Source organism: Anolis carolinensis, chromosome 1, assembly GCF_035594765.1.
Source record: "Anolis carolinensis isolate JA03-04 chromosome 1, rAnoCar3.1.pri, whole genome shotgun sequence".
Taxonomy (NCBI): domain Eukaryota; kingdom Metazoa; phylum Chordata; class Lepidosauria; order Squamata; family Dactyloidae; genus Anolis; species Anolis carolinensis.
The window spans coordinates 258,003,535-258,029,081 of record NC_085841.1 but is presented as its reverse complement, the minus strand read 5'-3'; the positions used below and the strand labels follow the sequence as shown (position 1 = coordinate 258,029,081).

At 41.3% G+C, this 25,547-nt stretch overlaps 2 protein-coding genes across 3 annotated transcripts in view; one reads left to right on the top strand and one right to left on the bottom strand.

Annotated features, from left to right (window-relative positions):
• The window catches only part of tkfc (triokinase and FMN cyclase), a 36,739-nt gene extending 20,311 nt beyond the window's left edge, over positions 1-16,428 (bottom strand). The window contains exons 1-10 of one of the 2 annotated variants that reach the window (XM_062967439.1): positions 15,998-16,428; positions 10,511-10,700; positions 9,484-9,594; positions 9,224-9,405; positions 8,028-8,106; positions 7,809-7,898; positions 7,147-7,181; positions 6,729-6,813; positions 4,833-4,922; positions 3,662-3,778 (exon numbers count right to left, since the gene is read on the bottom strand). In XM_062967439.1, coding sequence (XP_062823509.1) covers positions 3,662-3,778; positions 4,833-4,922; positions 6,729-6,813; positions 7,147-7,181; positions 7,809-7,898; positions 8,028-8,106; positions 9,224-9,405; positions 9,484-9,594; positions 10,511-10,700; positions 15,998-16,003 — 985 coding nt within the window. In that variant the 5' untranslated portion in view covers positions 16,004-16,428. The remainder of the gene's footprint in view (positions 1-3,661; positions 3,779-4,832; positions 4,923-6,728; positions 6,814-7,146; positions 7,182-7,808; positions 7,899-8,027; positions 8,107-9,223; positions 9,406-9,483; positions 9,595-10,510; positions 10,701-15,997) is intronic. The other variant, XM_008115855.3, reaches the window with a different exon arrangement.
• Positions 16,429-17,761: 1,333 nt separating this feature from the next.
• Positions 17,762-25,547, top strand: part of ddb1 (damage specific DNA binding protein 1) — a 40,202-nt gene continuing 32,416 nt past the window's right edge. The window contains exons 1-4 of the mRNA XM_003224115.4: positions 17,762-17,942; positions 18,092-18,240; positions 19,618-19,734; positions 23,844-24,065. Coding sequence (XP_003224163.2) covers positions 17,882-17,942; positions 18,092-18,240; positions 19,618-19,734; positions 23,844-24,065 — 549 coding nt within the window. The 5' untranslated portion in view covers positions 17,762-17,881. The remainder of the gene's footprint in view (positions 17,943-18,091; positions 18,241-19,617; positions 19,735-23,843; positions 24,066-25,547) is intronic.

Genomic DNA, 25,547 nt, shown 5'->3' with positions numbered 1-25,547 from the left:
CTGTGCGGCTGTGAGAAGGATTCCAGAGACGGAGGGGACCCGAAAGAGAGCTCCAGTGAAGCTGCAGGAGAAGATTGTGACCGCCTCAGTCTGCACTTGAGTAAGTGGCAGTACGGCTTAATCTCGGGGACCGAGGGTCACGGAGGCAGCTGATTCACCGGGAGCTTGGGGTGTTGAATCTTGATGGCAGAGATGGCTGGGAAAAGCTTCATTTCCAGCATGGAAAAGCTGTCTTATGATAATTATGCTTCGTGGTCAGTAATGATGCGGTCTTTGCTGGCATCTGAGGATTTGGAAAATACCCTCAATGGAACAGATCAAAATGCTGAGCACAGAAGGAAAGCCAAAGCATATTTGATACTGTGCCTCCAACCAAACCAACTTGTCCATGTGAGAAATAAGGACACTCCTGAGGAGATTTGGCAAGCTTTAAGAAATGTCCATCAGAGAGAGACTTGCATGTCTCAAATGATTTGGACTAAGAGGCTGTTTTCAGCAAAACTTGTTCAGGGCCAAGATGTCAGAAAACATTTGGACAATGTAAAGCAATTATTGATTGGAGCTGAGGAAAGAGGCCTACAATATTCTGAAGCACAGAAGTGTTATCTGGTGCTGTGCAGCTTGTCTGAGGACTGGGACTTTCTGGTACATTCTTTCCAGAATGTGAGAGTCCAGGATTTAACTTTGGATTCAGTGTGTGGGAGAATCCAAGAAGAAGTGGACCGGAGGGCATTTGAACAAGCCCAGAAGCAGACGATGGCGCAGTGCGACCAGGAGGGGGCGCAAGTGGCCGGCTTTGGTCCAGATGGTGTTCCTGGGAATCGTGAGGAAGTTGCAGTACATCAGGTCAAAACACGGCGGTGTTTTGTCTGCAACAAGCCGGGGCATTTTGCCAGGAGTTGCCCAAACAACAAGGCAAGAAGTTCTCGTGGGAACAGAGGGGCAAGGAATTTGTCAACAACAGCTAAGCCCCAAGTGTTTATGGCTGCGGTGAATGGAAGTATCACCGAAAAGAACAAGTGGTATTTGGACTCAGGTTGTACACACCATGTTGTTACAAATCTTAAACTTTTGAAAAACAGAAGGGATGTGTCTGGAACAGCAGTGACTTTGGCTGATGGAACTGAGAGGAAGTTCAACAAATGTGGCACTGTGTTCATTCCTTGCTTGAATGTGGATTGGGAAAATGTACTTTACATCCCAGAATTGAGTTCTAATTTGTTAAGTGTGGCTACCTTAACTGAGAACGGATATAAAGTAATTTTTAGCGGGATCTATTGCTATATACAGAGAGATGGACGAGTAGTCGCAAAAGGTGTAAAAAGGAACAAAATGTATATGATGTTTGACAAAAATAACTTTCCAGATGGGGCACAAGTCTATTGTGTGAAACAGAAGATTATGCATGACAGGTGTATCCATCATCTTCACAGAGCGATGGGTCATGCACGTGTAGAGGTGCTCAGAAAGACTTTAGAAATATGTACAGATTTTGAGTGTGAGAAATGTGAAAATTTATTAGACTGTGCAGTTTGTTCAGAAATGGGAATTGAATCAAAAGAGCATCCAAAAAGATCTGGAATTAAGACCCAGGAAATGTTTGAAATGGTCCATCTATATGTAACAGAATCTGATGTAAAAAGCCAGGGAGGTTCTCAATTTGCTTTGCTGTTAGTAGATAGACACACGAGATTTGGATATATTTACTTCCTTAAGGATTTGAAGGAAGCCGTTGTAAAGGTGTCTAATTGGATAGACATGGTTCAAAGGGTCTATGAACAGCATGTAGGTCAAATAGTTTTTGACAAAGGAGTTGATGTGTGTAATAAAGAGATGAAGAAAATGTTGAGTGAAAGGAATATAGGATTTAAAAATGTAAAATCAAATAAGTCAAATGAAGAAGATGTGGCTCAAAATAGGATGAAGCAAATTCTTCACATGAATGAGTGTTTAATTAGAGATTCCAAAAGCTCAACTAAGAATTGGCCAGAGTGTTCACACACAAGTAATTATATTTTAAACAGGTTATGGGATGAGGAATTAGATGACATCCCATTTCGGAGAATGTATAAAAGATGTCCACAATTAAAACACCTGAGAATTTATGGTCAATTCGCCCAGGTACAAGTTCCAGCCAATCAGAGGAAAAAGGGAGAGCCTAAGTGGAGGAGGATGCAGTTCTTAGGCTACTACCAAGACAAGCTTAAATTTCACAGTGGTCTTGGGAGGCTTATTTTCTCAAAGAGGGCATACTTTGAGAAGGATGAAGGCTGGGACAGGTTGCATTTGAACAAAGAGATGTTGTTTAATAACAATTCCACAAAAGAAGCGGAGGTACAAAAAGCTTCAGGTGGAGGGGGTTCTGTTGTTGAAAAGGATATGCAATGAACCATTAAGGAGGAGATGGTTACTCCAGTGAAACATGGGGAAGTACAGACTCCCCAGAAGAGTCAGAAGAGAGGGGGTAAAGGGAAAAAATCACCTAAGCTTGAGAGTGAAGAGCAGGTGACAGAAAAAAGTGAAGATATATCTCTTCTTGAGACCGAGATTGAATCAGTTGATCAGTGGTCTCCAACTTGTCAATTGGCACGGGTGTTGCCAAAGCGCAAGAGATGCAAAAACATTGTGCCTGTTTATTAGTCTGAACGGAAGTTGAAATATGTATATATGTTCAGAGAGAGTTAAATCAGGTTTGTGAATAATTGTGATGAAAAATAAAGATGTAAAAGAGATAGAGAGTGAGAGAAAGAACTCTCTAGAGTTTTTTGGGTGAAGTTTGATTATGTAATGAATTGGTTTTAAGAAATTGGATTTTAAGAGAAATTGAAATCCATGGTTAAGCCAGCAGTGGTTGTAATATAACCTGGCAGCATCAAATGAATCTATGTGGCACAATGAATTAAGTTTTCAGAGGTTGGGAAAACTATGGATTAATGAAGTGAAGCATCAGTGTATTAGGTTATGGATTGTATGTATACATGCATTATCTTGTGGAAGTTCAAGAGAGATTGTTCAAATGTGTAGAGTGTTAAAGTATATGTAGAGAATTGATTTGAACATTTCGGAGGGGAATTGTCAGGGTATTGTGTATTGTGAAATGTTAAAATCAATCTGGATACAGCAATCATGGAGTTAATGAGAGTCTGCTATGATTGATGTATCACAGGACCAATGGGGTCAAGTGTGTTTTGACCGGGACTTACTATCTTGGTTCCTGTGGAATGCGAGGGAGTGGTTGGTTTCCTGTGTCGAGCGGAGAACAGCGATGAGCAATGTGCTGTGTGTGTGCATGGGTGCTTTCGGAAAGCACTCATGGAGGAAAGGACTGAATTGACTCTATTTGTATATAGATCATGTAAATAAAGTTTAATCAACAGTTGGACTTCGTCTGCTGGAGTGAGTTTATCCAGTGCTGTTTTCCACACGGGGAAACAGTCTGGAGAGAAGGAGGTGAAGACTGGGATGGTGAATTTTTGGATTTCACTCTGCTACCCATCATCCCCGCTGACAGTTCTGTACTCTAAGTGAGCTCACACCAATTCCTCATTAACCAGGTTCAAAGTAAAATTAATACATCATATATATTTTAAATGTATATTAAGTGGGATCTTAACTTACAAGTTGCAATGTCAGAAAGACAACTGACAGCTAGGAAACTCACCAAGGAGACTCAAGATCTCATCATCCACCTGCAGAAGGGTAAGGGAGACACCTGCCATCTCCAATGCAGTCATAAAAGAGCCAACAAAAGCCCGGGCAATATGAACACCCTTTTTTTCTGCAACAGTGAAATGAAAACTGAACAGTAAGGAGCTAGACTAAGAGGAAATCACAGAAGAACTGATTTAGAATTTTTCTTCAAAAACATATAGTCACATTTGCAAAAAAGTAAATATCTTTTTAAACATCATCCATTTTGGGTATTTTGGCAGAGGGACCACAAGGTAGGAACAAACTGAAAGGAGAACTCAGACAATTGATTACAAAATGGGAGTACAACAGTGATTATGGCAAATTTAGTTCTAGAATTTGACAGTAGAACATTGTTTATAAAGGCTCCCAGAGGTAAAGGAGGGTAGTTATTTCTTTTAAGATTCCCCTTTTCTTGAAGCCTCCTGAAAAATCAGTTTTGGAAGTATGGGAAACCATCTGGAACAGAATAGGAAGTAGTTCCAAGGCAACATGAGGTATGAGGGACTTGCTGAGCTAATTTACATAATTTGCAATAATTCAATGGATCCACATTAATTGCGATTAGCAAATGGATTCAAACATATTTATCTAATTAGAATAAGGGTCTTTCCTCTAAGACTAATCTTACCATAATTTGTCAGCTTTTGTTTGATGATGATGGTGATTGGGATTAACTGATAAAGATGTAGGGGTACATCATGGTTAATACTGAAATACATGGGCAATGAAGTCATTCCTAGAGTGTGACAGTGATTTCCATGGACTGATCTGTGACACAATTTAACCATTCTATCTTTGGTCAAGAGGTTAAAACAGATGACCTTTTATTCCTTTAATTTTAGGACTGTTTAAAATGCCAATAAAAAATTAAGGAACATATGGTACATTTTCAAAATAAAAACACATCTTATATATTGTATTAAATACGAGAACTAGTGTGGTATACTGTTTAGATTGCAGGCCTGGTTTTAAGGGGTTCCGGTACTACTTTCCATAGAGACAGAAAACACTAGGCTACCTTGGACAATTACTTTCTTTCAACCTGATCCATCCATAGGGTTGTTTTTAAGATAAAGTACAGTATAAATATCATGTGTAACACAAATAGATTATTTCTCTTCATTCATTCTCAAACGTACCAAGATACCGTACTGCAGATCCAGCCACTACTCCCAACTCCAAATATGATAATCCACCCAGATTATTTACTACCAAGACTACAGGTGCACCTGAAAGCAAAAACAAAATGGATAGGAGTAAAATCTACTCTCAGTAAACAGAGGAGCTTGAGAAAGAACTTATAACCTGTGCATTCCTTTTATGAAAAAGATGGGAAGAGTCTCAGGCCCCTTCCACACAGCTGTATAAAATCAACATTGAACTGTATTATATGGCAGTGTGGACTCAGATAATCCAGTTCAAAGCAAATATTGTGGATTATCTGCCTTGATATTCTGGGTTATATGGCTGTGTGGAAGGGCCCTCAGTGTTATGATCAAAAAATAACTTTTCCACACGCTGGTTTAATCAGATCACCTATGTCTGCTTTTTAAGTTTTTAAAAATTCTACACATCAAATACAAGAAATACCATGAATATAACAATTAAAGGCAGCACACCTTGGATCAGTAGTGAAATAATACACAGCACTCGTTTGCCTAGATAAGCTTCAGGACAAATAGTGTTTCCAGTTAATCAAAGGTTTTATCAAAAGATGAGAGAAACAGAATACTTATTAATGTTACAATGGGATATTATGTTAACATTCTATGCTTGACATAAAGCTTATTGGCATTATATACGAGGGCTATCCACAAAGTAGGTTACATTTTGGATTTTAAAAAGGACAAAGTATAGGAGAAATCATTTACCATATGCAGCTGAAAGACACATCCCAAAACTACAATCTCATGTAATCCCCATTGAAATGTAAGCACGTCTCATACAGATAAATGAATTTGAAAAGTACTGCTCCAGTAAATTCCCCGCTTGTGTCCTCAGCCCTTCCCCCTTCTCCCTTCCTGCAGCGTAGCCAAAACGCCGCGCTGCCAGCCACGCCCCCATTATTGGAAATGGAGGAGAGAGGCGGCAAACTTACTGGGCAGACCTTTTCAAACTCATTTATCTATATGAGACGTGCCTACATTTCAATGGGGATTACATGAGATTGTAGTTTTGGGATGTGTCTTTCAGCTGCATATGGTAAATGATTTCTCCTACACTTTGTCCTTTTTAAAATCCAAAACGTAACCTACTTTGTGGATAGCCCTCGTATATTGTTACAAAAGAATTCAGGTTTTTAGTTCTTGCTGTAAGTACACATATAGTACTCAACATACACTAATGGAAACATCATGTCATGCTGTTATTAATCTTACATGCACATCTAGGAAAGTTAAGGTTAATGTTTCAGAAAGTAAAAAAGAATAAATTCTTGTGTCCATATTATGTCTGGAATAATCACAATCTTTCTCTATAGGATAGATGATCTACCAGGAATTTGATTTGTAGGGCCTGTGGAGCATTGCAGTTACTGGTCAACTTTTGTTAGCACTCCTGTTCAGACTGCTATTGAGAAGCGTTCATATCATCCCTCAATATTTTTGGGCCTTTCTTTCATCACTGTATCATCTGAAGCATGAAGTGCAGGTTCATAATCTGGTGCAATTGGCTACTGGAAGAATAGAATGCCTTAATTATAGAGGGAATGATTCCCTAATTTCCTTTTAAGCAACCTGCACAACATCCCATTATGCTTTCTTTTTTGGAACAGGCATTGAAACATTATGATAGTCTTTATATTTTAGAAGTGTTGTCCACACAGAATTGTTCTTTGTTTATAAAACAAGTTAGCACTTTGCTGGTGTAGTTGCACTGATATTATTTCCTCTTCATCATAGCCACAGAGTTTTGTTTTTTTTTTTTTGGGGGGGGGGGGGAGTTGGACTTGGGAGGTTCATTACATTTCATATGACTGCTTCTCCACATCAGAGTTGACATCCTTTTGGCTAATAGAAATAATTATGCATACTCACCAGACTTGAGCTGCAATTGTGAGTCACTGGAACGACTGGTCATGTGATTCAACATTATCTTCACAATTTGATCTGCTGAAGTCATCTATGAAAAGGGTATATATAAATAAGTCATTTGTGGACCCTGAACCTTATTTCAGGCCCCACTGTATTCCCCTAAGGCATTCAGACCCTTCAAATATGAGGATTTTCATGTAAAAACTGCAGCAAACACACCCAATGCACTCACAAATGCCATATTTCACACTCTTCCCTAAACCTTTTAAATCACCTGGAAACTGGCAAATCAGTGACATGACATCTGATGCACTAGGACTGAGGCCCATGAGAATAAAACTGATGCCTGCTTAATTGCCCATCACTAGTACAACAGCTAAAACTGTACTGCTCTAATTGTGAGATGCATCAGGCAACTTACTTTCATCCTGCGTACACCAGCTTCACCATGAATTCCTGTGGAAAGCGCAAAATGTTAGCAAAGGAACCTATACTTAATGTATTTGTTTATTGTATGTATTAGTGCGGCATCAAATTATTGCCTACTGTAAGGCCGCTCTGAGTCCCCTTTGAGGTGAGAAGGGCGGGGTATACATGTAGTAACTAATAAATAAATAAAGCTGGCATGGCTAGCTCCTTCCTAAATAGAAGTTAATTTAGTTCACAGATATTTAACTGTATTAGGAAATGTGAGGTCTTCCTTAATTAAGACACATAAATATGAGTATATAACCAGTGAACTGTGTGGTGATTTTACTTCTTTTTACATTTTATTCTGATTTATTTTAATTGTCTCTGGAAATTGCTCTGGATCTCACTCTGGGAGTAAGGCTTTCACACTCTTCCCCAAGCAGAGAAATGCAATAAATAAATAAGCCCTCCTATCACAGACAATAAAGCAGTTTTTCCCATTTATACCACAGAACCACTGCTACAACCACACAGAATGGGCAATGGGTTATAACTGGCAATGGAGATGCACAGATAGCCTTGCAAGTTAAAGGGCATATAGGATCAAAGAGGCAGGGTTCATAAGACCATTGCAAGGAAGTCAGTAGGCAACAGTGGAAAACACATGCTCACCCAAACCCAGTTCAAGCTCATCATCAGCAAGTTGGAAGGTCGGCCTTGATCCTGGGACACTGCAGGGGGACAGACTTACACCTAGGGTGCCTGTGCAAAAGAAAGAAAAAGTAAATTCCACCTATTATATATCTCAATGACAAGACAAGGAAATAAACATAAAACAAGGCACATCTTGGTTTACTTCCAATAAAAAGAACTACTTAAACAAACACTTACCCATTTGGCCTTTAACAGCAGTAACTTTTCGAACAATTTCATTCAGACTAACCCCTGCTTCAGCAAGAGCCCCAGCTACCTAAATATAAATTACAGTAATGAAAAATGCTACATTGATTTTGCAGCACAAGGAATGGGAAAGATCACCGTTCATTTGCACACACACATTCATATAACATGGACGCAGCCAAAAGCTTCAGTCCTAAGGCAGAAGCAAAACAATTGCAGATATATTACTAGTATTTTCCCTGTGGTAAAATACCTGTGTATTATACTCCTTATTCCGATTCTCTCCCATCCTAAGTTTCTAATACATGCATATTGTACATCAAATATTAAGTTTATTCAGAAACCTGAGTATAATAACACATTCTTCTAAGGACAGTTGTGAAACTTGATACAATTTCTATTTACTGAGTACACATACATGATATTAATTATATATATTAATGTCAAATTATATTATATAATATTAAATATCTTTATTAAACATCTGATATTATTAAAATACTAAAATATTTTAAAGACCTTCAGAACAAGGCCAACAATAACTGACTCCATAAAAATGGAAAAGCTTTCAATGGTTGAGAAAGACACTGAAAATCACTGGGGTAAGTGTGTAATATCAACTTGAGTGTAGGGGTGTATAAAATCCAACTGCAACATTATAAGGTCACCAACACTGTAATGTAGACCTGAACTCATTTTCACTGTTGTGAGTATAACAATTTTGAAACACAAATACTATTTCTTCAGAACTGTTCATCTTCTGGAATTCTGTATAAGCAGAATTTTTCATGGTCAACGTGGACTAGATTTTTTTAACTGCTTATGTTTTTCACACTCACTGTCTCATGACACTTTGAAGAGATTCAAAGCTTTAAGTCTGCTGGAGTGCCTACACCACAATTTCCAGGACTTTTAAACCATATCTTCATGTGCTTTATCATCATCACCTTATTTTAGCTGAACGGTAATATAGGTCAACTCATATTCCTAAAACAGCTAAAAACAATCCAAAGTGTCTGCGGGCAAAATGCATCTAAAACAATTAACATGGGATGCTCAATGAGTGCAATGTTCAGAATGGAATTATCACTGATACATCACACTACAATGTGTTTAGGCCTCCAAGTAGAAAATGTTCTGGTCAGTGAAAACGTTGGCCCTGAAAGTGAGGGACAGACTATTCCTACCTTGTGTATAAGCACTGTGCCACACAGTCCTCTCCTGCCAGCCTTCTTCTGTTTGGTGAAAGCAGAGTCATCCCCAACCACCACCATGTCCACATCAGCCCCTTCTGCCCGGGCCTGTTCCAATGCCAGCCCAAAGTTCAAGCGGTCCCCAGTATAGTTCTTCACTATTAGCAGTGTCCCAACTACAAAGGAGATGAAAAACTGAGTTAAATTCCATCCCTCAATCAGAAGAGAATAATCTATCAGAAACACTACTATACCTGCTCCAGCTTCTTTCATAGCCCGAATTGCTGCTAAAATGCTACCAACTGCAGGAGAAGTAAATACTGGGCCAGCTACCACTCCACTGAGCATTCCTTTTCCAATGTATCCTGAAGGGGGAGAAGACAGGACTACATCATACTTTTAGAATTCCTATATTTCTATATTCAGTACGTACAGTATATGTTCATAACCACATATATCTCAGATGAGATCGAAGTCTTAACTTGAAATTCATTTATGTTTCATATACACTTTGTGCACATAGCCTGGAGATAATTTTATACCATATTTTTTTTCCTTTTTTTAAATATATAATTTTTATTAAACAGAAAAAGAGTATATAGATTACATAAAAAGTGGGGGAAAAATACTTGGATATAGGAAAGTAGGAAAAGAAGAGAGAATACCATATTTATACCATATTTTTAATAATTTTGTGCACAAAGCAAAGTTTGTTTGCTGCTATCAAATCCATTTCAACTTATGGCAACTCCATGAATGAGAGACCTCCAAAATCATCCGATCCTCAAACAGCTCTGCTCAGGTCTTACAGACTCAGAACCATGGCTTCCTTGATTGAGTCTGTCCATCTGGAATGAGGTTTCCTCTTTTCCTACTGCCTTCTACCTTACCAAGGATCATTATCTGTTCAAATCAGTTATGTCTCCTCATGATATCACCAAAGTAGGGCAGACTCAGTTTACTCACTTTGATTTCTAGGTGGAGTTCAGGCTTGATTTGCTCTAGGACCCCTTTGTCTTTTTCGCAGTTCATGGTATCCATAGAACTCACTTACATTACAGTTGTCCTGCTATTCAATATAACCGGCAATTAAATCCAGCAGTTAACAGAAAGAATTGTTGTGAAAACGTATTATATTCAAGCTGTCTTTAAATACGGACTTCGAGAGTGGTCTTTTCTCTTTGTATTGAGGAAATACTGCACACTTCACTGGGCTTTGGACAGTAAAAGAGGACCATCCCACCACATATCCAGACCTCCTATGGCACAAACTCCACTAACCTGCATGTGCAGGCTCATGTCCTGATCCACCTCCAGAAATCAATGCCACTTTGCCCTGCAGGTTTTCCAAGTCAGCACGCAGTGCAACTCTGTGTCCTTGCAAGATCTGGAGATGAGGGTTGCATGCCACTATCCCAGCCAATGAATCATCTGCACAACCCAGAATTGTGTTCACTAGCTTTTTTGAGCCCTAAAAAAAAGGGGTGGGGGGTGGGGGGGAACCAAGATACACACAGGCATTCAGTTTTCAGCATGGAAACAGTTCCAAAGTGATTATTCTACCAGCTTCAGAAATTTCAGAAACTTCTTGTCGCTGCAGGACTTTAAGCACATATAATGATTATGTAGTAAAACCAGCAAAGGAAATTTTGCAGGAGACTCAGGTAAGTTTCATGTTGTATTTGAGCCTGCATATCTCTCCACATCAACTTCTTCTTAAACTGCAGAGATGAAGGAAATGGGGGACTACTTGAACAACTACTCTTTACAGATCTTTCACCTCTTGGACTTTGGCTCCCATCATGCCCCAAGATAGGAAAACTCAATTTGATGTATTACTTATTCACAAATACTTACATACCACTTTCATCTCAGTATTTCAAAGCAAAGTAAAATCACAGAATATAAAAATGTATAGGAATAATATAGAATATTTATACAACTATCCATCTAGAGCTGTTTCTTTGCAGCAACAGCAGAAGCAATTGCAACAGTCAAAACTCAGATCTCTGTAGGAATAAAACAAATTGCCCTCATTGTCCAGTCACAGTATTATCTAATATATATTCTCCCTTTCTTTTTATGTTGCCTGCCTATTTTATGTACTTAACAATGTCAAAATTAGAACAAGCATATACCAAAAATCTTGTTCCCATTATTTTTCAAGAGAAACGATTCCACAGTGAAAAATCCCTAACTTAAGCTATAAGCCTTGCTATTAGGGTGAAGTAGGGCCAGCAGTTAACTCTTAGACCAGGGCTACTTGTGTGCCATCCTCTCCCACTGAAGTGAAATGGCAGAATGAAAATATGGTGAAATGAAGGAATAACAATACAGTAGGCCTTTAGAATCGGCTGGTGTTTGGTTCCAGGATTCCGCTTCCTCTGGATACCAACATCTGTGGAGGCTCAAGCCCCCACATTTGTTTGTGAGGACAAACAGCCCTCCACATCTGAGAGTTTAACTCCTGTAGATTTGATTAATATGATCTCTCTAGGAATCTGTGTCCTCCAGGGTGATCAACTTCTGCTAGAGGATCTAGAGATCTTTAAAGAAGTGTTCTCTCAGCTTTAAAAAGTGTACTTTTCACTTGTGGTTTTCCACTTTTCTGCACCCCTGACCCCAGGACTATATATCCTACACCCCTGACCCCAGGACTTGATCACAGTGGTCTATGACTTAGTTACATCTCGAATGGATTACTGCAATGCACTCTACGTGGGGCTGTGGGGCTGCCTTTGAAGATGGTCCGGAAGCTGCAATTAGTGCAAAGGTTGACAGCCAGGCTACTTACTGGAGCGGATTACAGGGAATATATCACCACCATGTCGAAGCAGCTTCATTGGCTGCCGGTCTGTTTCTGGACCCAATTCAAATGCAAGTTATCACCTACAATGCTCTACACGGCTTGGGTCCTGTCCATCTATGTGACCGCATCTCCCTCTATGAACCGGGACAGACTTTAAGATCGACTGGGGAGGCCTTTCTCACGGTCCCACTGCCGTCACAAGCACGGTTGATGGATATGAGAGAGAGGGCTTTCTCTGTGGTTGCCCCCTGGCTTTGGAACATCCTTCCCGGAGATTAGACAGGCCCCCACATGTTAAATGGCACCAAACTAGGATAGTTGTTGGGAGGTTTTTAAGAGTAGCACAGTGTAAATATTACGTATTTTATGTATGATGTCCTTTTTGTCTATTATGGTTGATTAATTTTTGGTAATTGGTTATTGTTGGTTGTGTATTTCATTTGAAATATTTGTTTTATTATGTATTCTGACGATAAACTGCCGGGCCCAATTCAAGGTGCAGGTTTTGACTTATAAAGCCCTATACGGCTCGGGCCCTACCTATCCTTCAGGAAACAACCCAAGACTTGGATGTTTCGGCAGGCCTTTGGAGATACAGTCATTAATTAATCAGCCACAGAGGGTTTTTAATAATCTATCCTGTATTTATTACGATTTTACCATTTATGTGTTTTAAATGCAATTTTTATCCTGTATTTTTGTTTAATTGATATATTGTATTACTGTTTGATCTTTTTATAGTGTGATTTGTATTATGTTGCCTATATTTTGTCCGATGTTGTTTGGGCCTCTGCCCCATGTAAGCTGCCCCGAGTCCCCGACGGGAGATGGTGGCGGGGTATGAATAAAGTTTTATTATTATTATTATCTCCGTGATCACATCTCCTCCTATGAGCCAGTGCGGACCTTGAGATCATCCAGGGAAGCTCTCCTCACGCTCCCACCACCGTCCCAAGTGCAGCTGGTGGGGACAAGGGAAAGAGCCTTCTCAGCAGTGGCCCCCCGGCTCTGGAATGCACTGCCAAAAGAGATCAGGCAATCCCCTACATTATCCAATTTCCGTAAGGAACTGAAGACCTGGTGGTGTCGGCAGGTTTTTGAGTAATTACATTGGAATACCGCTGATCTCTGGGCCTGAATATATTGCACAATATTCATAAAATTGCACAATAAAATGTATACAATTATACATTTTAATATATTGGGTTTATGGTTCCCGTCCCCTTGATCAGGTTGTGTAAGTGTTATTTATTGCTATATAATTGTATTGTTTTACTTGCTTAATAATGTGTTATTATGTTGCTATGTAATGTATGTGTTGTTTTTATGATTGGAAACCACGCTGAGTCCCATCTGGGAGATAGGACGGTATATAAATAAAGTTTATTATTATTGTTATTATTATTATTCTGTGAGTGCATACTGTTGTGAGCGGGATACAAATAGTTATTAATATATATGAAATTGTATATATATTTTAAATTATATATATTGCATAGTAAAATGTGCCCTTATACAAAATGGCAAAATCCAGATTTGCTCTTTGGATTTAAAAAAATATTTCCAAGCAAGAGGGTGCTTGAATCTATGGATACAGAATTCATAAATGAGGAAAATGAGTCACATTCATCTATTTCGTTAGTTTTATTAGCATTTACACCACATTCACTAGCTGGAAAGATTCAAAACAGATCACAAATGAATAAAATGGTTTTCTGTCCTTATGGGTCTCTTTAAACACAATGACACAAGACGTGGTGGGCAGGAAAGAGGGGAAACCGGAGGGGGGGGAGGGGATTGTCCTACCATTAATATACTGCAGTTCGACACCACTTACCCTGGTGCAATGCTATGGAACTGTAGTTTGTAGTTTGGTGGGGCACCAACTCTCTTTGGCAGAGGAGGCAAAGGGCCTTGTCATATTGTACCTTCCTGGCAAGCCCATAGCCAAGGGGGCGGTTTAGGGGTTCAAACCACCCCCAAAAATTTTCAGGTTAAAAAAGCCATGGTTTACCCAAGGATTTTAACTGGTTAACCAAATCCCCATGCAAAGTATATGAGAAGCAAAAATTGGAGTCCTTCCAGAACTGCAGGCACTATCTCAAACAGCTTCTGATTAGTCACACTATCATTATCTACGTTTCTACCAATTTACACTGCAACAGCAGCAATCACTGACATAGTGGGAGCGACCATAGTGGAAGCTGCCAAAATACAGGCAAAGCCTAAGACGTGGGACAGGACGGGGGATTTGACCTGGATTGCAGGTGAAAACTGTGGAAACAGAGGTCATCTAATCCAAGTCCTGCTAAGAAAACAATGGAACAGGAGCAGAGAGAGGAAGCTGTGTCATTGTTAGACCTTGGACTTTATATGAACAAGGCTGTTTATGATGACCAAGTGAAAGCTCAGTTAGTGCAAAATCTACAGACTTCATTGCCAGGATATGCATTTCCTGTGGATAAGAAGAGGCATCTAGGATTTCAACCCAAATGGTTCAGCAGATTCCCCTGGTTAGCCTACTCATTTCATGCTTAAGGTGTGCTCTGTAAGTATTGTGTGGTGTTTGGAGGAGAAGTTGGGGGTAAGGGTGATCATCAGAAGCTTGGTGTATTGGTTGCTAAACAATTTGTGCGATGGAAAAGTGCAGTAAAAGTCTTCAATGGACACCAAAAAACAGAGTACCATCAGAACAACTTGTGCTTGGATGAAAACTTCTTGCTAATTCACAGTGTAACGCATCTTGATATAACCCATCATCACGATAAACGTAATAAGAAGAAATCAGAAGAAATCAGAAAGGAACTTCTGCCAATTGTGGAAACCATTGTCCTTGGCAACCAGAACTGGCTTAGAGAGAGAGCAATGATTCAGAACCTATTATCTGCAAAGAACCTTTGCACAATGATGGTAATTTCAGGGCCTTGTTGAGATCTCCTGCCAGATCACTGGCCTGAAAAGTTATCTGGGGTGGGGGATTTCAACCCCTCCCAAATGTTTTTTTTCTGACTATGGGCCTGCTTCCAGGCTCCCATCACATTGAGCTCTGGCAGTTCAAGGAGTGCCAAACTGCACGACTGCTACAGTGCAGAAGCACCAAGGCATGGGCTTTCCCCGCAACCTCACAACCCCTGCCAAAGATGTGAGCGAAACATCAGGAGACAATACTTCTGGAACATGGCCACACAGCCAGAAAACACACAACCCTGTTTCCTCGCATTTTTCAAGGGAAGAGGGAGGACAATAACAAAACTTTATTTGTATACCGCTCTATCTCCTCGGAAGGGACTCAGGGAAGTTTCCAATAAAGGTAAAGCATTCAATACCAACACAGAAGAACATACAACACAACATAATAAAAACATAAACATAGTTACTATTAAAATGGAGCCCCTCAGTGGCGCAGCAGGTTAAACCGCTGAGCTGCTGAACTTGGCGATTATTAGCCAACCTGCCAACCTAGAAGCTTGAAAACATGCAAAAATGTGAGTAGATCAATAGGTACCGCTCCCGCGAGAAGGTAACGGCGCTCCATGCAGTCATGCCGACCACATGAACCTATGGACAACGCCAGCTCTTTGGCTTAGAAATGGAGATGAGCACAACCCCCCAGAGTCGGACAGGACTGGACATAATGTCAGGCCAGGGAAACCTTTACCTTTAGTATTAAAACAAATATACTATTTTAAAATTTTAAAATTAAAACCGGTTTCAAAACTATTCAGCTACCAATGGTCAGAATTCCAAGGTGGACCTAGACAACTGTGAGAGGCTGGGCCAGGGCTAATGCAACGAAGTAAAAACGAAGCAGCGAAGAGGGGGAGAGTTTAAAAACTTCGCTGGGCCTTGTAAGTTTTGAAGCAGAGGTTGGATGGCAAACCTGTCGAGAGCGTTTTGATTGTGTGTTCCCGCATAGCAGAATGGGGTGGATTGGATGGCCCTGGGGTCCGCGGTCTCACCTGCATGTTGTCAGGAGGAGCTGCGTCGGGGGAGAGAGAGAGAGAGAGATGCCGTGCAGCTCCTCAGGGGACGACACCTTCTGCGAGGGAGGGAGGGAGGAGAGGCTCGCGCCCCCTCCCGCGGACTTCGCCCTGGAATCCAAACTCCGCTTGGCTGGAGTACGAAACACGCGCCCCCGGCCTGACTGGGCGGGGCCAAGGCGCTGATTGGCAGCGGCACGCTCGAGCGCCGACGGTTGACTGAATGGCAATGAATGTTTGACTGAATCCCCTCCAGTCACGCGCAACGCAAGGGGGAGGGAGCGGAAGAGGTCCCTTCACTCGGACCAAGCGCGCCTGCGCGAGCGTCTTCAGCCCCCACCGTCGCCTCCTCTTTCAGGCTCATACTCCCATCACAGGTAACCGAGGCGGCCTCGTGAGGCTTCCATGCATGCGCCTTAAAGCCCGCTCATCTCTCTTTGCCAAAGAGGGTTCGATTCCACGCATGCGCCTAAAGCCCACTCTTTGCTTATACTCCCTCCGACCACTAGGAGCCACTCTTTTTCCCCATTAAGCCTGCCATTTCCATCACTGTTTTGGGCCCACTTTAATTGTGGTGTCATACTACATTCATTCTGCAGTGTATGTAGGACCTCATCACACTGGAGAATTGGTCCACTTTAAGTCCGATTCCTATCTCCTGCAGAATTCTGGGGCTTGTAGTTTACGGAGGGCAGGTCCTGGGTCTCACTAAACTACAAATCCCAGAATTCTGCAGGAGGCAGAAAAAGGATTTAAAGTGGATCCATACTCTAGTGTGATGAGGCAGTAGATGTACCCATACTCTCCTTATAGATCCTGCCCCACACTTTTCATGGTCCTACAATTTCCTATAATCTTCTGGTCTCTATCTCTAAGCAACACAAGAACTGCCTTGCACCAGATATCAGAGGACTGGTACTTACCCAATCTACACTGGGTTGCTGTGAGTTTTTCAGGCGTTATGGCCATGTTCCAGAAATATTCTTTCCTGACATTTCGCCCACATCTGTGGCAGGCATCCTCAGAGGTTGTGAGGCAAAACGTCAGGAGAGAAAAAACTTCTGGAACATGGCCATACAGCCCAAAAGACTCACAGCAACCCAATACAGGAATTGCCTTGCACCAGATGTCAGGTGACTGGTCCTCCTTCCCTAATATTATCTACACTGGATTGCTGTGAGTTTTCCGGGCTGTATGGCCATGTTCCAGAAGCATTCTCTCCTGACGTTTCGCCCACATCTGCGGCAGGCATCTTCCGAGATTGAAGGGTCTGCTTGAAACTAAGACATTCCACAGATATATAATCCTCGTTTACTTAGTTTCCAACAGACCTCACAACCTCTGAGGATGCCTGCCATAGATATGGGCGAAAAGTCACGAGAGAATGCTTCTGGAACATGGCCCGGAAAATTCACAGCAACCCAGTGATTCTGGCCATGAAAGCCTTCGACAACACATTATCTACACTGGCTTTCATCAACTAAGAACTGGGTGGACTTTAGAATCACAGGTGCTTTTCTTATACTGTACATCAGTAAGGCTTTTTTACTCCCATCGCAGTAACCGCAGCGGCCTCGTGAGACTCCCACGCATGCGCCTTAAATCCCGCTCCCCTCTTTGCCAAGGTGGTTTCGGTTCCACGCATGCGCGTAAAGCCCACTCTTTGCCTGTCCTCCCTCCGGCCACTAGGGGCCACTCTTTCCCCATTAAGCCTGTGTGTCGCGCTGCCGTCGCGCTTCCCGTGGTGCCCTGCGCGGGCACTCTGGCCGCGGCGGCGGTGGTGTCTCGGTGGTGTCATCGGCGGTGTCGAGGCCGTGCTCCTTCCGCGCGCCCCCCTCCGCCGCCCGAGGGCCTCCCGCCGCCATGTCGTGCAACTACGTGGTGACGGCGCAGAAGCCCACCGCCGTCAACAGCTGCGTCACCGGTAAGGCGGGGGAGGGGGGAAGAGGGGGAGTATCTCTGAGGGCAACTGTCACAGTGTGTGTGTGTCGGGGGCGGGGGGGGAGAGGCAAGGCCACGCGCGGGAACTGCGCCCCTTGAGGCCGACCCTGTGCTGTTTCCGACCCCAAACAGGGCATTTCACCTCTGCGGAGGACCTCAACTTGTTGATCGCCAAGAACACCCGCCTCGAGATCTATGTGGTCACCGCGGAAGGGCTGCGGCCCGTCAAGGAGGTGGGCATATACGGCAAGATCGCGGTCATGGAGCTCTTCCGGCCCAAGGTGAGCCATCCTCCTTCCTTCCCCCTCCTCTGCGGAGGAAGCCTTCTGCACCAAAACACGTCTCTGTTCGCTCATTCAATTTGAATATGTTCTCACAAGGATTTCTGTGAGTTTTCCGGGCTGTATGGCCTAGTTTTCAACAGAGCTCACAACCTCTTAGGATGCCTGCCACAGGTGCAGGCGAAACGTCAGGAGAGAATGCTTCTGGAACATGGCCATAGAGCTTGGAAAACTCACAGTAACCCTAGTGATTCCGGCCATGAAAGCCTTCGACAACACATGTTCTAATAAGCATTCTGCCCCCATCAGTTCAGATCAGTTCTCTTTCTACAGTGCTGCTTCTTAAGCTATGGGAACCGATCCCAATTGGGGTCCCCTTAGCTCCATGTTGGATTCACGAAAAATTGCCAACTCTTCAGATAGTGTGTTATTGCTCCATTACTGGGGGTTGTACTAGCTCAGGGCTAGGAGTCGTCCAGCCCTCTGGGTGTTGTTGCATCTCCCAGCATTTCTTGCCATCGTCAGTGTTAACAAGTGTTCCTGGGTCAACATCAGCATGAGTCCCAGTTGCATGGTCATGGCCATAGAAGCAACTTCAATCCCTGCCCAAAGCAAATGTCATGTTCCTGCTCTTTGCTGAAGAGAGAGTTGTGGATCTCTGTGGAAGTTCCCTTTGAATAGTACTTTGACATTTCTGTGTGAATCTGTGCCTTCCTGACCCACTAACGGGGCTGAATTTGACACAGATACAACTCTTTTGCCTTAGGAAAGTGTGTTGGTATTTGGACTTAGTGCTTTCCTCTGGCCCTTTCATATTTAATATGATCACGATTCGACTTGAAATGCTGATATTACCCTATATCATCACACTAGCTGCTACTGACAAGGAACAGAGCAGGGAACCGAGGCTGACCAAAGTTAGTGTCTGTAATGTTTCCTTAAATTCGTCTTGCCCTCTGAATGTTTCTTTTGGTGCTGGCCATTTAAAGTAAGATATTTTATCTATCTGCTGCAGTTGGTTTGGAATAATCAACAAAAGTGATGGAGTTTCCAGTACATGTGATTTGTGATGCCCATGTGATGTTTTCATGGAACCTGCAAAAAATTTCTGGCCACCCAAACTAAAGCAAATGCAGTTGTCAGCAGTCATTGAAAGAATGAATGCTAAACTTGTTACAGAAAAATAAGAGCTTCAAAATGTTTTCTGAATCACATTACTGCAAGCAGCTTTGAATTTCAGGAAAGTGGGATATGAATCTACTTTCAATAAATTACTGTTTTATGGTTATGCTATCTGGAGTTAGGAAGTCCAAGATGACTGAATGGATTTTTCCTAATTAGAACTTTTATTAAATCTCTGTATGTTTTTCTTCCAAGGGAGAGAACAAGGATTTACTCTTTATCCTGACAGCAAAATATAATGCCTGCATCCTTGAGTACAAGCAAAGTGGGGAGAGCATTGACATAATCACCCGAGCCCATGGCAATGTGCAGGTAAGAGAGGATATTGGGTGTGTTTGACAAGATAGATCATTACTGAGAATCACATAATGTTGTTCCATTTTGTTCAATTCAGAATAGATATCCTGTAGTAAAGGTGGGGAACTAAAATGGGATTAGGTTAGGTTGGACTCCTGTATCTATAGATCCTTGGGCACCCTGTGACGTCTCTGGATTATTGGCCAAAGCAGTAGGCAGAGCTTTTCCACATATCACTTCAATGGGGCATCTCATTTCATTTTTTTTCTTGCCTGGAGAAGATATGGGGGATTCAAGCATCCTCAGTTGCTCTTCTAGGAACTGCTAAGAGCTCTCTTTCAGAACTTGGAAGAGAAATATTTGGCAATGCTGAGAATACATGGGGCCATTGTCCCTCCCTTTTGTAAATGTTGTAGTCTCTCTGCAGAACATTATCATATAACACATTTTTGTATATGTTTGCTTTTAAAATGTGCTCCACTGAAGATGTTTTAATGCAGTTTAAGTGCAGAATTAGATTTTATAATCTAATCCCAATAGTTGTTCTGAGGCTGAACTGTATGATTGATTGATTTTCTTCAAAAAAGAAGATCTGTGCACCAGTATGTAAAGGGAGGAGAAAGGGGGTGCCATTGCCATCCATGTTCTGTTTTCTGGGCTTCCTAGAAGTACCTGGCTAACTGTGGCCAGAACGAGTTACTTTGGTGTGACTTTGCCTGGCTCCTATGCGATTAAGATTCAGTGAATATCTGATAGTCCACCTTTCGATAAGTTTAGTATAAAATATTAAAAAATGATGGATGTCTTCAGTGGCAAAATCATCAAGACTCTGTCTCTTGGCCCTGACCTTGCATTGCTCTCTAAAGCTCAGCACAGACAGAGAGTCCTCAGTCTGGTCCCAATCTGGTAGTATGGTAATGACTTACTTTGGAAGTTGCATTGCAGTTTCAAGGTGTTTGGGGCACTTGAAAGTGTAGCATGAAAACAAACTGCTAATTTTTGGGGGGCTGTAATGGCAATGTGGGTGCTTCTGAGGCCCTGAAAAACAACTTCAGCTCCCTGCCAAAATAGTCCCCAACACAAGATTTAATAGAGAGGCTGAGGGCTTGTATTTGTCATGGTATGCACTGAAGCAACTGGAGGAGGATGAAGCCTGTTACATTCTTCTATATCCAATGTTGTGAGAAAGTTTGGAGCCTGTCAGAGTTGCCACGTAATGGTCATATGCTTTTAAGTGGAATTGCAGATCTCCAGAGACATATTATCAAAGGAGCCTTGTGATTTTTAATACAGAAAATATTACCATAGAGACTGTTCTTGACTTCATCCTGCTCCAATTGTCTCAATAGCACAACATGACAAAAGCAAGCATGCTCAGACACACTCATATTTTGGCTTGCATATTTAGTACATGCTCAGTTAATTTATAACAATAACTATTGAGATTATAGAACCTGTGAGCTTGCCAGAACTGTCATTGCCCCTAAGGTATACGGTAATCACACAACTGGAAAATGTACAGGAGGATAGTGGAATAAATGCACCATGTTCTCTACAAACACCTGTGCTACTGATTTGTCCATTTAGATCACATGTGTCAAACTCAAGGCCCATGGGCCGAATCTGGCCTGCAGTGTTATTTTATGTGGTCCTCCAGATGATGGACTACAATTCCTGTATTCTTAATCGTTAGACATCATGATTAGAACTGATAGGAGTTGAGATACCGCAGTTTGTTCTGTTTAGTCAGGGTAGTGGGGTTTGAATTTATATATAAAGCTTGTGGATGTGATGTCTGACTTTAAAATGCCATTTAACTTTTCCCCAATCCCAGAGCCACAAGTGCAGTTAGATTGCAATTCTCATTATCCTCAGTCTGCATGGTTAATCAGATTATGGGAGTTGCCATTCAGTAACATCTGGGGATCCACATTGGTTAAAAAACTAAAGCGCACTATGTAAAAAAAATTACAGTTGGCTCTTAGTATCCATGGATTCTCTATCTACAGATTCAATGGTCCTTTGAGGGCAAAGTAAGACTGATGGGGTCCTCGATGAAAATTTTTTGACGCCCCTGAGTTAAATATTGAAATTGTGTTACATAACAGCAATAATGGGCTGTATTTTGTATAGTTAAAACATGTTAGCATTTCTTCAACAGCGTGAATTGCTTTTTAAAAATACTATTAATAATACATGCCTCCCAGGGTGTGCGCAGGGAAAGGGAGACTATCTGTATTAAATATCATTTAGAATTTGAATAACTACTGATTAACTTTTCAAGTGAAGACTGCTTGAACTGAAGTACAAGGACCAAACTGGGTGGACTTTCCAAGTGTTATTCATGCAGAACAATGTAGAATTGACAGCTGTGAACCAGATGTGCACTGTACAAAGTTTCTATTAAAAGCACTTGCAGTAGTGACCTACCTAAGCCAGAGCCCATTATTCATTTGCCACATTTTTAAGTGGCATGAGTGATTTGCTACTGATTGTAAGGCACAGACTTACAACAGAAAAAATATTACTTTAAGTGTAAGAATATTATAAATAAGGCCTAAATGTCATAAAGGCAGGAGATGTTGTCTGATCTCGGAAGCTAAGCAAGGTCAGCCCTGCATCATACTTGCATGAGAGACTGCCAGTGAATACCAGGTGTTTTAGGCCACTGATTCTTATAGTGTGACTCCCGGCCCTATATGTTAGGGATTGTGAAAATTTGGGCAACAGCAAAAAGTTTCGGAATGCCACCAATTTACACAAATCTGTTAGCAACAGCATGCAGCTGTGATGCCTCATGGGCCTTGTAGTCCTGTTCCTAGTGCCATCGAGGCAGATGAAGACAAAAACATGGGGTTTTCGCCGGTTCAACAAGAGCCGGAGTCTTTTCACCTGCCGGATGTTTATGTTTGTACCCAAGAATTCAGTAAAACAGACCTTGGACATTCCTCGCCTCCGTTCCCTAGGAGAGAATCCTATTGTGCTGACAGAGGAGTCAGGGAACAGAATCGCAGGAGTTTACGGATTGCAGCCAAACAACAGGCTGATTAGACCTGCTTCCCTTGGGAAATTCTAAGGAGTCTTGCATCTCGACAAAGTTGGGTTACGCTTCCCGTTCTCTAGGGAAAGAGGTTGTTGGCGGGAAAACGAGACCCAATATAGGTGCCTGACGCGGGAGAATCTTTGCGGAGTCAACAGAGCTGCTTCAGGAGTAAGATCGTGTGTGGACTTCGTAACCCCAGTTCCTTGCTTCCCGGATCAAGAATTCAAGTACTGCCTTGCCTTACTTTTAACCACGGATCTCGTTCCAAGAATCACTGTTTGCCTTGTTCCTAGTCACAGACCTCGTTAAAGAACCAAGATTATTTCCAGCCTTGTTGTCAAGCTTCCTTGGACTCCTAAGACTCTGGCATTTCCCCACACTATTGCTTGGCAATAGTGTGTGTTTCGGTATTGGATTTAAACTTTGAACTCTAATATAATTTATTGGACAATACATTTTTGGACTATATTTGACCTCATTTGAAAGGTCTGCTTCTGAACTATATTCTTCGCTTGTTTTTATTACTTTTATATATTTCCTTAGTAAAGATATTAGATAGAGATTGGCCTCCGTGTATGGTTCTTGGTGCCCTGCTGCCTGGGGTTTGACAGCAGCGTTTACAGTGGACTCTGTAGAAGGTGCTTCAGCTATACTCAACAGAAAGAAAAACCAGCCTGTTTAGCGAGTCTTGCAAATGTTTGATTTCATGGCTATTTTATATACCTTTACATCTGGGGTCACATAAAAATTTCTCAGAAAAAAGGGGTCGCAAGTGGAAAAAGTTTAAGTGATCTTGCTTTAGGCTAAATTTCAGAGGAAGGAACAGGGGAAATTACCTCTGTGTATTCTTTGACTACGTTAACTTTTTGAAATTCAGCATACATTGACAGTTACTTGAAAGTACATACATACACAGAAGAGTGCTGTAAGTGAATAGCCTTTTTAAATAATCAGACAAGGAATAGTGTACATTCCTTGTCAGGTTTCAATGGGTGCAATTGTGCATGTTTCATTTGGGTTATAGCTCATTAAGAGTTATACAGAATTAAGGGAGAATATTTGTATTTTTCCTTCCTTCTAGGATCGTATTGGTCGTCCTTCAGAAACAGGAATAATTGGTATAATTGACCCAGAGTGCAGGATGATTGGATTGCGCCTCTATGATGGCCTCTTCAAAGTGATTCCTCTGGAGCGAGAAAATAAGGAATTAAAAGCTTTTAACATTCGACTGGAGGAACTGCAAGTTATTGATGTCAAGTTCTTGTATGGGTGTCAGGCTCCTACCATCTGTTTCGTCTACCAGGTATGCATGTTCAAGTTCTGTGTTGGAATGGAAATTGTTGTCCAGAGCTAGTGGTAGTCACTAGTCAGTACTCTTTGAATATTAGAATATGACTAGTAGTATTAAAATCTGTGGTCATTCACTGAAGGTGAATGGTGGGAGATTCAGGAGAAGTAAAAAGGGAGATACTTTTTCATAGAGCTTATAGTTAAACTCTGGATGTCGCTACCACAAGATATACTGATGTCTGCTAACTGGGATGGTTTTAAAAGCAGATTGTATAAATTCATGGAAGTTGAGACTATTGATGGCTGTTACTTATGATGTTTGTGCACAGCAACATTGTCCCCCGTTATATTTGTCTTTTACTTGTACTATTGGTGCCCTAGGTCACATAATATATCACGACAAATTTTCCTCCGTGTTAAGAGCTTAGTTTTTGAGTAATTTTTCTTTCAAATTTTAAACTCGGATATCAGGCTGCCTCAATGCTCTGCAGGAACTAGATCCTGTCTGGTTTCAGAAGCTAAGGAAGGTTATGTCAGGTGCTATAGAGATGTCAAACCACCTCTGAATAAATATTGCCAAGAAATAGCTGTGATAGTTGCCATAAACTGGAGTCAAATTGAAGGCACTTAACAACAACATCAACATTAAATAATTTCGGTTTTTGCTATATCAAACTGGTTCCCTGCCTTGCTTAGCAGTATCCATCCAATAAATTCCCTTTAAATGGCAACAAAATGTGTGGGTGCTACCATTTTAGGGAGAGTCCAAAATGGCTGTTATACATAGCCACAGAATATTACTAATGTTCCCAACTGAAATTTAAAATATTCAGGGATAACTGTTAGCGCTTTTCAATATAAAAAGTAGTGGGAGTGTGCTGTGACATCTTGAAGACTACCTATCTTACTTTAACTCTAGTGGATTACAAACCATTTAGTTAGATGGAGTACAAGTTTCAGGTGAGAATGTTCCAAAGCTGTGGAGGCAGGATCAGAGTGAAATGGAATACAAAAGAGACCAGTTGTCAAATTGGTCACAAACCTTCAAAAACTTGCCATACATTCTTCTTGATTATGTTTTATAACGAGCAATCCATTCTTTCATAAGCTGCAGTAGGGGTGATCCTGTATGTCTGCCAACAAACTGTTTAATATACCATAGCTAATGTTTTTCATTAGTGGGAGGCATTTTATTCATCTTGCTTATTCTTGCATAAGCTGTTTAAAACTGTTTCTGAAGGTGGGTTGTGTTGTTTTTTTGTCTTCCTACCAGCATATTAAATGTAATTTCATGACATATGGCTTAGATTTCAAACTAGATAAATATTCATCATAGATTTGTTATGAAAAATATGTTCATTTCTGCAGTTTCTTGGGTACAGCTTTTCAAGTAGTGTTTCACTGATTTGCTTCCATTTCCTCTCTTCTCATCTTTTTATGATGTCTTTAAGATTCCTGTTCTTATAACTGGGTCAGTCCCTTTCTAAAAGAGCTT